The 16,598-nt window shown below is 37.3% G+C and overlaps 1 protein-coding gene across 8 annotated transcripts in view; it reads left to right on the forward strand.

The window, feature by feature from the left end:
• Positions 1-16,598, forward strand: part of CNTN5 (contactin 5) — a 5,719,910-nt gene that overhangs the window by 5,190,204 nt on the left and 513,108 nt on the right. For all 8 annotated transcript variants that reach the window (XM_044072706.1, XM_044072701.1, XM_044072707.1 and 5 more), the window contains one exon: positions 13,450-13,599. In XM_044072706.1, coding sequence (XP_043928641.1) covers positions 13,450-13,599 — 150 coding nt within the window. The remainder of the gene's footprint in view (positions 1-13,449; positions 13,600-16,598) is intronic.

The following is a 16,598-nucleotide window of genomic DNA, read 5'->3' on the forward strand; positions in this document are numbered from 1 at the left end:
AAGTAATCCCTTCCACATTTGGTAGATGATGACCAGACAGACTTTTTATGTAATAGAAGTACTTTTGCTAATATCAAAAGAAGTTTAGCATTAATTGATTACTCCCAGAGAAAAAAGAAAGACTTGACACTACTCAGCTTGGACATAAACTGAGCATTTGACTCAGTTGATTGGGATTACTTATTCATATTATTAGAATGTATACATTTCTGAAAAGAATTATTAATTTACTAAAACATTTATATAAAGGAGCTTTAGCATATATTAAAATAGGAATATACATCTCAAACAAAATACCCATTATAAAGGGAACCAAGCAGGGATGCCCTCTTTCTCCTCTCTTATTTACCCTTATTATGGAGCCATGGGCTAATGACATTAGGAAAAACAAGAATATAGAAGGACTAGAGTTTAACGAGAGAATAACATCTAAAATCCAACTATTTGCAGATGACGTACTCATTACTACAAAAGGGAATGATTCTTCAATAACCTCATTATTTGATTCCATCAGTATATTTCAAAAGATGCCTGGTCTGTCTTGTAATGATAAAAAAACAAAATCCTTACCTCTATATGCAAACAATAGTAAAAGATCCATAGAAAATAATAAATATAATTCTAATACAGATCAGATTACTTCTTTAGGAATTACTCTTGCTAAAGATATAAGATCAATAATAAATCTAAACTACAATAAATGTTATGAAAACATTCGAACACTAATACTGAAGTGGAACTCAATCCTATTCACTACAGAAGAAAGGTTAACAATCAAAAAATTATAATCTTACCTAACATTGTATACATTATTCAATCTAGTTTAATACTTCCCTCAAAAAAATACCAGTGAGTTAAATTATTTGATATTAAAGTTCTTTTGGTTTCCCAAAATACCCAGAATAGCTCTTAAACAACATGTGAATAGTTGGAGCAAAGGAGGAATAGCATTTCCAGATCTATACATGTATTCAAATTCTTCTATAATTAGGGCAGTTGCACAGCTTTTAGACTCTTCTTATCTGGCTAAATGTAAGCTATATTGGAAGTTACTGCTATGCAATTAATAAGTCCCCCAACATATAAGCTAGAAATAATAAATAACCCAGTGTTATGGATATTAAAGGATTATTTTACTACACATCTGACACCCAATCATACAACCAGCTACATCCATAACATTATAACAGTCTTTAGAGATTTCATATATAAACATCTTAGATACAAAGAATGTTTTTTTTCTACTTTTTCGCATAGTCTTTACTCAAGAATCTTTATTAACTTCTGAATCTAAGTCACAATATTTAAACAAAATTATCTTAAGTTTTGGTTTCAACTGACTTCAGAAAATAAAGTCAAGAATCTAGATTTAATATTACAGGAATTTCAATTGGAAAAATCCCTATGGTTAGATATGCAATCCCCTTAGATTATTTATAGTCGATAAAATAGATTTGATCTCTCCAATAGTACAATATGATGCTAGTATTCTATTTGATTATTATTATTCTTTAACATAAACAAACCTATATAGGTAAACTTTCTTTTATAGAGAGAATCATAAGAGAGGAGACATATACTTGCTCAAAAAGCTACTGGAATTACTTTTACACAATCAATAATAAAGCCCCAAGTGATCAAGATAAAATTAATATATTAGGATCAGCAGGGAAATCTACTCTGTCACTTAAATGGAAATTGTTCACTTGGAAATGTATGTGCAGAGCTTTCTACACACCTCAATTCATGAATAAAATTAATACAAAACAGAATATCTCTAACAAATGCAAGTCAGATGTAAACATAGATAGGGCACACATGTTTCATGATTGCCTTGCCATTAAAACATTTTGGGGAAAGGTTAATGAATTTTTACAGGCCCCCTTTACAGATAATTTCATACTTAATAAGTCATTGGTCCTTTTTAATACACTTATACCCCATAGAATTAAGAAAATAAAATATCCTGTACTCTGGGTAATACTTACAGTGGCTAGAAAGAGTATTACTAAAACTGGATATCTGATTCTCCTCCTGCTTTTATTGAATTCAAGAGCATCTTAAATGAAGTCTGTCTTTTACAACATAAGACTATAGATTCAAGAACAACTAGAAAGACTTATGCTTATCATATGTGGGTTAATTTGCAAAATTTGTTGAAAAAAGATTAATAGTTACAGTCAAATGTTTCTGTTTTATTTGTTTTCTTCCATATGTGATGCTAATCAAAAATGGTCAAAGTTACATTTTTATGTGAAGATTAATGAATGTCTTTGTAAATACCTTAGTTATTCTACTTTTCATTTATTTCTTATGGTTATGTGATTTTTATGTGTTATAATCTCAGAATTTACACTTTTTTCTGTTAAATTTATGTGATTGCTTACAAACTTATTTTATCTAAAATCAATAAAACTGTTTTCAAAAAAAAAGAACATATATAACAGTTAATATGTTTACATTACAGACACAATGTGCAGGGTTTGACTCTCACATGGGGAAATTGGGTCTATATCAGTTCAATGAAACAGCTCATCATTGAATACAACCTCGAACTTCTAACCACGAAATCTAAAAACATTGAAAGCTCAGAACAGCGAATTTTTTCCCTGGGAAAAAATTCACTGTTCTGAGAAACACACACACAATGCAAGCACACCAAAAAAACCAGCAATCCACACACATACACTTAAAATCCTACATCTAACCCTACACTAAACTGTACATACAGTACTACCTATCCACTATCCTTAACCCAAACCCTAACCCTAAGGTCCGTCACTATCACACACTCACCTTACCCGCACCCTAACCCTAACTCACATACCCTGCCCTAACCCTAAAGTCTAGCACTATCACACGTTCACCTCATCCGCACCCTAACCCTAAAGTCTGTCACTATCACACACTCACCTCACCCATGCCCTAACCCTAACTCACATACCCCTCCCTAACCCTAAAGTCCACACAATCGCACACTTACCTGAACCCAACCCGTAACTTTCCACCACAGTGCTGAAAATAGCGAAGCCACAGAAATGGACAACCGAATTCTTTCCCTAGGAAAAAATTCGGTTATCTGCAGCTTTGCTATTTTCAGCATTCACTGTTTTCAGGTCGATAATAGACCATTCGAAGTATTAACACTTTGATGATCTAATACAGACCTGGGAAACTGGCTAGGCTTAAAATGTCTCACAAGGGTAGTTAGCCTAGTACTAATCTATGAATCTATGAACCTACTTATCATGTCATGAACCTAGCAATTATCACGTTATGGTTTATGCAGTGTGTACCTGCTGTAAGTTTCACAATGTTGCAGCATTTGCATTCTAAAACTCATAATGCAAAATGATAATGTGTTTTAAGTAACATCTGAAATTACCATGCCTATGGTGAAAATTTTATTTTCACGTTTTGATGACTTTCATATATGAGCGTGTGAGTGTGTGTGTGTGTGTGTGTGTGTGTGTGTGTGTGTGTGTGTGTGTGTGGTGTGTCCATGTACGTAATTGTGTGAGTGTGGGAGAGTGTATGAAGAGGTGCCTGTGTCAATGTGATGTATGAGCTGCCATTGTTTACTATCACAGGAAAGTGCTGGTCTGCACTAGTGGTACTTAACGGCAATTCAGAAACATGCAGATTAGCTGATTATAAAGTCTTTCCTCACTTCAGATAATGTGTCTTTGTATTGTAAATACCACATCACAGAAATAGGCCATTTTTAAGTAGCCCTTAATGTAAGTACTGTGGTTCCTTAAGAATTCTCAGGATTGTTTTTTTACAAACGTGCTGCCTTAACATTTAGCCAGGATTAAATAAACAAGTAATGGGTTATTTAGTTTTGCATTTATTAGTCTTTCAAGAACCCATGACTGTTTTGCTGTTTTGTTTCCTGATAGATTTATTATGAAATTTATATAGCTGCTATTCAACTGTACATATAATATAATATTCTTTATTTTTTAAACTTAATTCTATTGCTCAAATTTTTCCTAACTATTCGTAATGTATGGTCAGTCTATGAATCTGTATCTTTTCCCCTCCTTTTTTTGCTACAAGAAAATCACTGTTGATGCTCAACAAGCACATGGCCTTATTGGCATTCAGATAATAGTGCCCTCCTACCCTTCTCTGGCAGTCTACTAAAGCTCAGATTCCCTCTCACTGACTGTCTGTAGCTTTGATATACCAATCAACTGCCAATACAGGGACTGCCTTACAAATCCACAAACAGGAACCTTCCAGTTTTCTAGTGCCATAGTAACAGGGGTATCTCTTGAAAGACTGCCCCATTCTCTGGATCTCTTCAGTTGCTGAGCTCAGATAAGAAACCTGAGTTTTTATTTCTTTTGTCTGCCCTTTATTCTCTCACTGCTTGAGTAGTGTATTCTATTGCTTTGACTGTTTTTACTGATTATGAAATTTTATGTGTTTTGTTTTATTACTTCATCTGCATTATAAGGCTTATACTTCTTATTACAAGCTTCATTCGAAAGATTTGCCAGGAAAACTTACCAATTTTCCATTTTTTTTTACTTTAGGGTTATAATTATTTGAGGTGACTGAGCAGGTTTATAGAACTTTAAATAATTATTTCATTTCCTTACCATTTTGTATGTTAAACATTTCTGACAGGAAATTTTCATTTTAATGTTTTATTTCATGTCTAATCGTGTTTTATTCTGTTTCTAATCATTTGGGGTTGAGACTTTTTTTATTAAAATTGGGGGACTTTTGTGACATGTATTTTATGCATTGAACTGTGTTACTGAACTAATGTCTTTTTATTCAGTGCTGTGTTCAGAATAGTATTCCAACTGAAGTAGACTTCAGAATGCTATTTAGAGGAAGAATGGTTGTATTTATCCATTTCTACTTACTTTCTTTTATTACCGGGTCACCCAGTGTAGTAGCATTATAACAAATGTGCATGGCATGAGTATCAGACTCATCTACTAGGGTTGTACCATTCCCTGGTTCAGGTACATGAAAATCACATTTTTAGGAACAAGAGAAGTCAGCTATACAAAATCTATTACCAGTGTTGATATTCCCCCCTCCCACCAGCAATTCTCCCACTGGTGTAGTACATGCAAAAAAGAGACAAAAGACCCACCATGCTGCAGGGCAATATTCTTTGACTGTGTTTTACCCTGAGCTGATTGCTATAGCTAGATCCAATATTTAGGAAAGTGATTACATGGTACAAACCCAGTTTATGAGTTTTACCAATACTCTCACCCCTATTCAACCATCCAAGGATCCTGATCCTTCTTTAGTTATGTCAGAAACCTGGGTGGAAACTCCCAGATATGCTCTGAGTTAGTGCAAAATGACAAAAAATACACTGAACCCACAGACATTGCCAACATCCTGGCAGACAGGTTCAGTGCAAACTTCTCCCCCCCCCCCAAATGAGCAAATGACTATCCCAACAGAGTGTAGCCTCCCTGACATCACAGATGCACAGGTGAGAGCTGCCCTCTCCAAAGCAAAAAACACAGCATCAATGGTACCGGACGGTGTCCCAGGCTGCGTTTTACATGAGCTCCAAGAAGAACTGAACCCTCACTTAAAATCACTATTCAGTCTCAGCCTTACAACAGGATATGTACCCAAAGAATGGCGTACAGCAACAGTGGTCCCACTCCATAAAGGTGGTGCCACAACAGACCCCGGACACTATCACCCTATAAGCCTAACTAGCCTGGTCTGCAAAGCTATGGAGGGTATCATCATGGAACTCATAAACAAAGACATTGGGAACCTCCAAACACTGGATCCTACCCAATTCGGCTTCGTTAAGGGCAGATCTTGCCTCTTGAGCCTGGTAGATTTCTTTGAAACAGTCACCAAGGCCATAGACGAAGGGAAGGTAGTCCACACAGCCTACCTTGACCTTGCAAAAGCCTTTGACACAATACCCCACTCGGGCATCATAAATAAGCTCACCAACTTAAATATCAACCCCTATGTCACAAGATGGGTTGCAAACTGGCTTAGGGATAGAACCCACATGGTCAGAATTGCAGGTGCCATGTCAGACTCTAAACCAGTTACAAGTGGCGTCCCACAAGGCTCAGTCCTGGGACCTCTCTTGTTCGGTATATATTTCTCTGAGGTACAGGCTAACACAGGAGGACTATGGCTTAAAAAGTTTGCAGATGACTGCAAACTGGGGTCCATAATTGACTTGCCGGCTGACACAAGCATCCTCCAGAAAGGACTCACAGAGACGGATAACTGGTGCCAGAGCCATGGCCTAAAGCTAAATGCCAAAAAGTGCATAGTCATCCCCTTTGGGAAAAACAAAGTGCCCACAAATTACCACATAGGTGGTAATCCAATAAGTATGGAAGAAGTAATTAGGGATTTGGGGACCCAAGTAGATTGCAATCTTTCCTTTGACAATTACATTGCCAAAGTGGTTAGAAAGACATTCTATATAGCCCACCTTATCACAAAGGGGTTCACATCTAGATCAAGAGAGGTCATTGTGCCCCTCTACTCATCACTCATCAGGCCCATAATTGAATACAATGCCCCATTTGGGATGTACCTTACCCGACACCTGCTACAACTAGAAAGACCCCAAAAGTACCTCACCAAGAGGATCAAGGGATTCAAACAGATGCCCTACGCAGTTAAGTTAAAAAAACTCCAGCTCTACTCAGTTGCTTACCGCCTACTCAGAGGCGAACTGTGCCTGACGTATAAAGCCATGTCCAACCCAGAATTAATGGACATGCTCCACCTCAAGAAATCCAAATCCATCAGAGCTACATGCTCCAGTGACTTAAACCTCAGCACAGAAATAAATAGAACATGCTGGAGGGACAGATTCATATCACAGAGGCTCCCCTCACTCTGCAACAAAATCCCAATCCATGTTAGACAGAGGCCCTCAATGACCCTCTTCAAGAAGAATCTTGACGTTTGGATGGGAGATCGTAAATTTACCCCTGGGATCTCTTCTGTGTCACTGCTAGACAGAGGCACGGTAAACTAACATTAAATGGGCTATCTTCTGTGGCCTACTATAGAGGCACAGTCAACTAATCTAAAAAGGGTGGCGAAAGCCAAATACACTCTGGCTAGGCTTGTAAATGCCCTAGGGCAGATAGCCTAGTATCAACCTATGAACCTATGAATCTATGAAAGGAATTTGGATTTGGAAGTGTCAGATTCTGATGTCTGTTTCTTCTGAGGAAAAAGAGATTCAGAAACCCACACAGATGTGTTCTTTTTCACCAAATGCTGGCGAGATTTAGGGATGTATTCAACTGGAACAATCGTTAGCTGCTCCAAAGATGAGCAGAGTATGTGATCTCTTGGTTGATGAGGCCACAGCTGTGGCAACCTTCCATCCTTTGGTCCAAGCATTGGAAGATGTTTTTAAAAAAAAAACTTACAGTTCTCCTTTGCTTAATGAGTATTAACCTAAAACATGTGTTCTGTAAAGTCAGGGTGTGCTCAGCCATGCCAGGTCTCCAAGCCCCCTTATCTGCATACCCTACTTATCTGTCCCCACTGACCTTCTCCAATAAAAACACTATGTCTTCATAAAACCCAGGCTCCCAAGATAAACTAGGCAAGTGGCTAGAATCTCATGGAAATAAGCTGGCACAGTCCAGCTTGGTAGTTTAATTTCCATTTTTTTATGTGGAAGTTTGTGTTGAATACTATCTATAGTTTAGACAAGCTTGCTGCATCATTACCAGCAGAGCAGAAAGACTATGTGAAACAGATGGTTTCCAAGATTTTTTAAGTGTTTAAACATGCTTTAAAGAGTGCCTTGGAAGGGACTGATACTGTTTCTAGAAATGCAGAGATGTCGGTTGTGGTAAGGTGGTATGCTTGGTTGCAAAATCAAAGCTTTTCTGATGTGTTAAAAAATTAGATTTTGAATGCTTAGCTTGATGCTTATTGTATATTTGATACAGCACTAATCAGGTCCTTAAACACTGGGATGACAGAAGTAAACTGATGCAAGGGGTATTTAAAATGTTTCATATTCACAAGTTTTCTTACAGTAAGCAAGGCAATTTTCAACAGCCAAAAATGAAAGTCCAAGACAAACAAACAGCAAACCACCAAAAGGAAATGGCGCCACGAGAACTCTCCCAAACCAAACAAGAGAGATTCCTTTCCCAAAAAGGATAACCTTCTCCCAAGCTATGATTATGCCTAGGCTCAGCATTCATCATTCTCAATTTCCCCTCCATGTTCCCTGTGATGAAAATTAGCTCTCAGTAAGTCAGTCTTTCTCTCAGTGGTTTTCAAACAAACAGGTGCTCAACATTGCTGGCAGCGGTTGTAGGTAGCAGTGGAAGGAATATCTGCCTCAATTCTGTGGGGGGGGTCCCCCCTCATCCCCCATGCCAGCCTTTGTTATTTGCCCCTATACTGTAGCACATGCTGGAATCAGGGTTCATAGATCTTGTCCCTCCTTTGTAGAGAATGAAAAGTTACTACTGTAGAAATTGCCTGTTCACCAAAAAAGACCTGTTCTGCAGACCATTGTTGGACCTGTTCCTTCTGAATACTTTTATAAAGGCCATCAAGTTCAAGATACTCACCCTGCAGAAAGTGCATCCTTCTCTGCCAGACCACTGCCTCATGATGAACCTGGAGTTGAAGGATGTGTATTATCATGTCCGCATTGTTTATTGCTTTAGAGGATTTCTGAGATTTGTTGTGTCTGGTTCACAATACCAATTCTCTGCATTGGCCTTTGAGCTATCCACTGCACCTTGACTTTTTACAAAATGCCTTGCTTTGGAAGTGGCCACTGATAGACTTTTGGAATATACTTTTACCCTTACTTGGATGATTTGCTGATCTATGCAAAGCCTGCATCCAGGTACTTGGAATTGCTAGAGAAGTCCTCAACCCTACTATCCCTATCAGATTCCAAGTTGAAATTTCAGAAGTTGTGCATGACACCCCATCACAAAGACTCATTGTGATAAAACTAGACCGACAAAAGAATGGTCTTTCTTTGTGAAGTCAAGGTCTTGTCTTTCCAGATGATGCTTAATTTTATTTATTTGTTTATTTATTTAACATTTGTTGACCGGGAAAGTCCGAGTCAGAGCCTGTTTTCATCGGAGGCCTGAGGAGAAATGCTCCAGATGCATGTCTTTAGACATGGAGGAATATCAACTCTACAAGAGAATTCCTAAAAATTCTAGGACTGATAGCATCCATGATTATCATGATACCACTGGCACATCTCCACGTGAGGAAAATTCAATGGTATGTCTAACATTTTTTGAACCCAGCACCTGCATTCTATGTAATTCCAGCTGCCAGTACTGTCCTTTTTGAGATGAGAGTTACAGTGGTGGAGAATATAGTAAAGCATCAGTCCAGAACTTCCCTTCTTCCCAACTATATTGACACAATCTGCACAGACAGCTTTTTCTGACTTCATTAAGAGAGCACTGCCAGTGGGACTGCAAATGCAGGCAAATTGGATTCCCAAGGATGAATAGAGACACATCAATATCAAGGAAACATTGACAGTCGTCCACACCTTGAAAGCCCTTCACCAACTATGGACCCCAGTTCCTCTTCTTGTGATTACATACAACACCTCAGTGAAGTGGTACCTCAACAAACAAGGGAGTACAAGATTATATCCTCTATGTTGGTTGGCAGTAATGGCCTGGGAGCTTGCTTTATAGCATTTTCTGAATCTTCAGGCATCACACATTCTGTCAGAGCAAAACTTTGTGGCAGACATAATAAGCAGATCCTTGGCTGATACGAATGATTGCCATCTCAATGCAGTGGTGTTCCAGGACCTATTCCAGATGTGAGACATGTCTCAAATAGATGTGCTCCTTTCAAAACAGACAGCTGTAGAAGTTCTGTTCCAGACATTCTTGCAACCAGGCTTGGAGAACAGACACATTCTCGTGCCCTTGGACAGGAATGTTCATGTATGTGTTTCTAGCCTTTCCGCTGATTCACAAGGTACTTCTGAAGAGTCAAAGAAATAAATGCCAAAAATCATTAGGATGACTTTTTACTGGCCCAAGAAATCTTGGTTTTCCCTAATAATGGTACTTGCCAAGGGCAATTATCACAGACTTCCTCACACTCTGCATTTTCTCACACAGTCTTGGACTGACTGGTGTACCCCAGAGTGGAGCAACTACAACTGAGAGCATGGATCTTTTAGTCTTGACATTGTTTAGGTACTTGTTTCATGAGGATGTACAGCAAATCATATGTTTACAATTGGATGAAGTTTTCTAAGTGTTGTCGAAGCAGGAATAGGGAGTCCCTTGAGGTTTACATCCCTCTGGTCTTGAAGTATCTGTGTGAAGTTTTTCATCATGGCTTTTTGTATGCATCAATTAAGGTGCATTTTTCAATGTCGGTCTGCCAATGAATCTTTCATTTATTTCTTGTTCTTTTTTGCCAAAACAGTTCATGAAAGGAGAATTGCATAAGAGACTTCCTCACAAGCAAATTCCTCCTTTGTGGATCTGAACTATGTGCTGGAAAAAATGATTTTATCAACATTTAAACCTTCCTTTCAGATCTAACACTCTTAATGTGGAAAACTGTTTTGCTTATTGCTCTGAGATCTTCAAGGTTAGTGTTTGAACTGCAAGCTCTCTTGGAGTTGCCTTACTGGTGTCCAGGTACATTTGTAAACCTTACCTGATTTTACAGGGATGGCACTATGTAAAGCACTAACCCTCCTTTCATGTCAAAAATTGACTCAGAATTCTCTTCCAATCAGTTCTTCAATCTCCCTGTGTTATTCCCACAATCTAAGTATAAGGCAAAGAGGATACTTCATTACTTGGATGTGCACCAGCATCTCAAGTACTACCTTGACAGAAACAAACCATTCAGGAATGTTGAAAGGCTTTTCATTTCCTGCACAGGGGCAAAAAAAGGTCAGCCTGTCTCTAAGAAAAAAAATTGCATGTTGGTTCTCCACCTATATTGTGTTTTGTTACACTCATGATGGTAAGGCGAATCCAGGCAAAGTAAAGGGTCATTCCACCAGGATCTTTGCCTCTTCGGTGGTGCATTGGAAAGGATTGGACTCAAGAATTATTTTAGAGGCAGCAACTTGGTCCTCTGTCCATACCTTTAGAAGCACTATACACTAGATGCCATTTTTGGATCCTGAACAGGCTTCACTAGGACTATTCTCCATGGGCTTCTGGACCCTTATCCTTTCTCTTTCCAGATTAGGAATCTACATGAACACCAGCAAGGCAGTGTGTTTGTTGAACATAGTACAGTTGCTTAAGTCCTACTTACTTGTAACAGTAGATATTCATAAAACACATCACCTTACTGTTCGTATCCACACACCATCCCCATGTTTGGATGTATGTAGTGTTACTGAAGAGTGGTGTGTGTGTGTGTGTGTGTGTGTGTGTGTGTGTGTGTGTGTGTGTGTGTGTGTGTGTGTGTGTGTGTGTGTGTGTGTGTGTGTGTGTATGAGTATATGTGCGTGTATGTGCTTTTTGGTATATTGGATCAGAAATGCTCACAAAGCATGTGTTTCAATCTTCTCTTCCTTCTGAACCCTAGAAAACTGATATGCTCCTGTCTGTGGGTTTGTATCTCAGTCCCTGTACTTCCAGGTGATTGGTCCATAAAACTCATAGACAGTGAGAAGGACATTGAGTTTTAGTAGCCTTCTAGAGAAGGGTAGCAGGGTGCTACTACTTGATTGCCAGTAAGTCAATGTGTTCTACAAACGTCTACCGTTACAGGTAAGTAGGTCTTACGTAACTGTACTTTTCTATCCTTTCTTTGTTTTTAGCTTTTGTTCACTTCCCATTATAATTTTGTGTACATGTATGTGTACGGCAATCACTGGGAAATGCAAAACTCTTCAAAATGATTGCTGTGGTACTTATCCTCTTCCATATCACCATACATGAATTGTATTATTTATTTCTTGAAAAATCTAATTATATTCTGTGTGTTTGTATACCCTGCTTCTTGCTTTATCAACTGATGTCCATTTTATATGTTAGTCACTGTCCCAGGCAGTTTACTCTTATTATACAGTAATGTGTCATTGCTTATGTAAGCCATGGGATGTTTTCCCTTAAGTCCCTGCAGAAAATGGTTTATGCACATTTAGCATTTAGCGGTTAAGAGATAAAAAAAATAAAAACATAAAGGAGCATGACTGCCTGTTCCAATGTTAATTGTGTTCCAGTCACTGGAAAGCAACCTTGTTGCTGACAGCCCTTGTATGTAAAATGATCTGGTCAAAACTTTAATGATTCAACTTACCAATGCCATCTAAAATCTAATACAAGTGGTGCACAGAAACTTTAAAAACAAAACATGCAGCTTCACTAGCAGATACAGCTTTCCCATCAGCAATGCCAGTACCTTACAAGTTGGATGCTGATTTCTCCTCAAAATGTTTGAGGCCTTTCTCATAGTCCACTAGTAACTCATTTTCAAGGTTCGATCACTACCTTAGCTTTTCTTTAAATGTTTCATGTATTTATATACAATTGATGCCAAAGTGATGCATGTGCACAAATTACTGACTGTCACTTAAGTATGCCTGTCATATTGTTTTATATTTTCATGCTGTTGCATATATTTAAATGCATATATTTGTAGAGAAGGCTTATAACTCAGTGCAGCTGAAACGGGTGCCACTAAACCATTTATTTTACAGGATAACAAACACTGAAAACTAAATAAACAAATGAATAAAAATGTCTACTATAGCCTCTGTGTAAAATGTTACATAATCATCAAAATAATAACACAAATTTTCATAAGTAGGTCTGTTGAGTTTCCTTCATGAAACAGTTATCTATTTTTAACACAACAGTATACACAGAAAGTAATGGCTGTGCATGTGCGTGTGTGTGTGTGTGTGTGTGTGTGTGTTTGTGTGTGTGTGTGTGTGTGTGTGTGTGTGTGTGTGTGTGTGTGTGGTAACAAATGAGTATGAGGCTGCAGAAGGGGAAATTCCTCAATTCAGAATGGTGCAGTAACCTTGTACTTATTAAAAAAGTGAGAGCAAGAGACAATTACAGCTTCTTGTTTTGGAAAGAGCTTTACCTCAATATGAATGCAGGACTCAAAATTCAGTTCAGACTGTTTTTTTAATCAAGTACATTTTGCATTCCTGGCATTAACAGTCATGACATAAAGACCTTTGGCTGTTCTCAGAACTATGTTATTGCATTTCCAAAGTAGGTGTTCCCTCATGCTACCATAAATAAAACTGCTTGTTTGATATAAGTAAATGCTTTTGGAAATGTGCATCAGAATGAAATAATAAAAGCTGCTCGCAAGAGCACAATACAGCTCATAATGTTTAGTAAATTTATATAACCAATCACATAAAAAAGCTATATTTCATGGAGAGAATTCAAGGCCTAGCAAAGCTGAAATTAAGAAAATGTTTGCATTTTTTCTTGTATACAGTTCCAGATCCAGTTACTGGTGAAATGGAATCTGCCATGGCTATAGAAATGAATCCCTGGGTGGAATATGAGTTCCGAGTTGTGGCAACAAACAGTATTGGAACCGGTGATCCCAGTTTGCCATCCAGAGTTGTTAGGACCAAAGAAGCAGGTACAGGAATTCTGTTTTATTGAACACGCTGAGTATTTAAAAAGCATACCAGAGATGATGAATGCAAAGGCTGTTAGTACAATAATACTGAAACAAAAGTTACTGCATCCAAACATTTATCTAACACAGAAGCAGAAACATACTGTAAAGAAAAGGATATGTATAATCTGGTGAAATATATGCTAAATATGATCATCAGATGCAGCATGACAATTTCAATTATTGTATAACAATAAATGAATGAAGGGATGTTATGTTTGATTAATTTAGACATCAGCAAATCTTTCAATATTTACTATTTACAATTTCATGATTTCAGCATTACCATTTCAGCACTACACAAATACTATACAAAGAAAATGCACAGTCCTACTGTCTTGTGCTTAATAGCTTAATTTACTTAATATAATAATTATGCTTCTAATTTCTAGCAACAATTGCTAAAAAAGGCATTGCACTCTGCCTGCTTTATTGGTGAGTACATCCTAAGTACTGACTATGTATGCAAGTAATAATACCTGAGAGGGTAGATGGTGTTCAGCAATAATGGAAGGTCTAGGTGTGCTCTAAAACTGGACACTAAATGCAGTGCTGGTCATTCCTGTCCATAAATATTATGCATAAAAATATCAATTTCAATTCTGCATTTTTTGCAAAACAACTTGTGAAAATTCGAGCCATTTAAATGGAGATCACTGTATAGCACTGAATGGTACACTTACCATTTTCTTCACTGTAGTGTGGTTTATGAGTTGGTATATTTAATTAGCAGGGGGTGTGGGGGTACAGGGGGGCTTGTCCACTGCAAAAATGTAAAAATATATTTTTGTTTTTATTTTTTTGTTATGGTTTTGAACTTTCACAAGTGTGGTCTTATGGTCTCGACCTTAAGCAATTCAAACTTATGAAAGCTCAAAATTTATAAGTAGACCCATATATATATATATATATATATATATATATATATATATATATATATATATATATATATCTGTGTGTGTGTGTGTGTATATATGTAGTAAAGGTACGTATCACTTCACCTAAAACTCATTTCACCTAAACTCATTTCACCAAGACCATATCACCTAAAGTTCATTTCACCTAAAACTCATTTCACCTAAAAGTCATTTCACTGACAAGTAGTACAATAAGGCAAACCAAAGATATATGTCCTTTTCCCCACTGTAGTGCGATCCTGGTTTTAGTATATATAGTAAGGGGGGTGTGGGGGTGCAGCCCCCCACATTAAGGGATGTGGGGGGCATAGCCTCCCACCTAGTTGGCTTTTACCAAATAATGTAAAACAAAAACAGACAACATAAAACCAAAATAAGTGGAGGCTACGCCCACCACACCCCTCAGCGTGAGGGCTGTGCCCCTAAACCCCCCAACTATATATACTAACACCAGGATTGCACTACAGTGGGGAAAATGACATATACCTTTGATTTGCCTTATTGTACTACTTGTCAGTCAAATGAGTTTTATGTGAAATGAGTTTAGGTGAAATGAACTTTAGGTGATTTGGTTTAGGTGAACTGAGTTTAGGTGAAATGAGTTTTAGGTGAAGTGCTACGTACCCACATAGTATATATAGTTAGCTAGATATACCATCTCAAAAATTTGTTCATGTCAGCTCAGCAAATGCAATTTTTGAAAACTGCTCAATAAAACATCCTTTGGTGAACATTGGAGGATATCCTTGTTTTGCAGTGGGCACTATCCACCATTTGGGGTCACCCAAAATCCCACACAGACATTTGTAAACCATCTCTTGGGTCAATAAAACTGAATTCTGAATGAAAACAGAAAAGTGCTGAATATTTTCTTTATTGTAGTAAGAAATATCATTTTTTATTTTTAATTTTTATTATTTTTTTATGTGGTTTGTTGTGGGTTTTAAGAAATAAGGTGTGTAAGACATACATGCTAAACTGATGCATGGTATTTTATAATATATTAAGAGGCAAATTTAACTGTCAGTTCAAGTAGTTGCAGCCAACAGTATCTGAACATTTTACATTTAGTCTGTGATTTGACGTGCGCTCCTCGACCTTAATAGTAAAAAAGTTATAAAAGATATTTGTGTTATCTAGAGATTATATTTAAAACTGGTAATATATGTATTATTTTTTAATACATTTTTAAAAAGACGCTGTCCAGTTAGATTCTCAGCTAGAGCGTCTTCTGCGTGGAGACATACGTGAATGGGCGTACCTTCATTGAAGGTTGTGCGTCAGGCCTGGCAAGCCAGTACGTAAAAATCAACTGCCAATCATTAGCGGACTGGAGTTCCGCTGTGGCGACCCCTAACTGGGAAATGCCAAAAGACACAAACAAACAATTGTGTCTCCCTTTTATTTCACACATTCTTCTTATCTGAATAAAATATGTATGTTTCAGGTTGTCTTATTTTTCACATATGGTTGCATGACTTTTCCTAATAGCTCATATATGTGTGTTCAAAAAATATGTATTTTCTTTCTAGCAAAGTGAGTTTCACATTGGCAATGAAAACTAATAAGGTTAGAAAAATCTACAAAATGGAAATAATATATCCAGAAGATGGTTTTACTATTCTGTATAGAACATGGAAAGCTAGTACATCAATGATTTAGTATCAGTAAAAGTGCAGGTGCTTGCCTTGAGTCTACATCACTCATGCCAGTGCGAATGAAGGTAGAACTATTTCACAAGGGGACACCATCAATACTTGTACCTACTAGCCCTGTCGAGTGATTGACATTATAGTTTAATTTATTTTACATGATAGCAGAAATAAGGACAAAAATGCCAAGATGTTTGATATAAATGATTAAAAGAGTATCACATATGAAAGAAGAAGAGAAAAAGAAAAGCATGGCAAGAGTCAGGGTAAGAAATAGGGGAAAACATGGATAATAACCAGTGAAACAAATCTGTAGCATATATTGAATAAAATATGAGATGCTATACATTTGTAATAATGTCACACATCAAGAATTTTATTCCCAATAGTG

Source organism: Protopterus annectens, chromosome 5.part0 (genome assembly GCF_019279795.1).
Source record: "Protopterus annectens isolate FY-2018-M chromosome 5.part0, PAN1.0, whole genome shotgun sequence".
Lineage (NCBI taxonomy): Eukaryota > Metazoa > Chordata > Ceratodontiformes > Protopteridae > Protopterus > Protopterus annectens.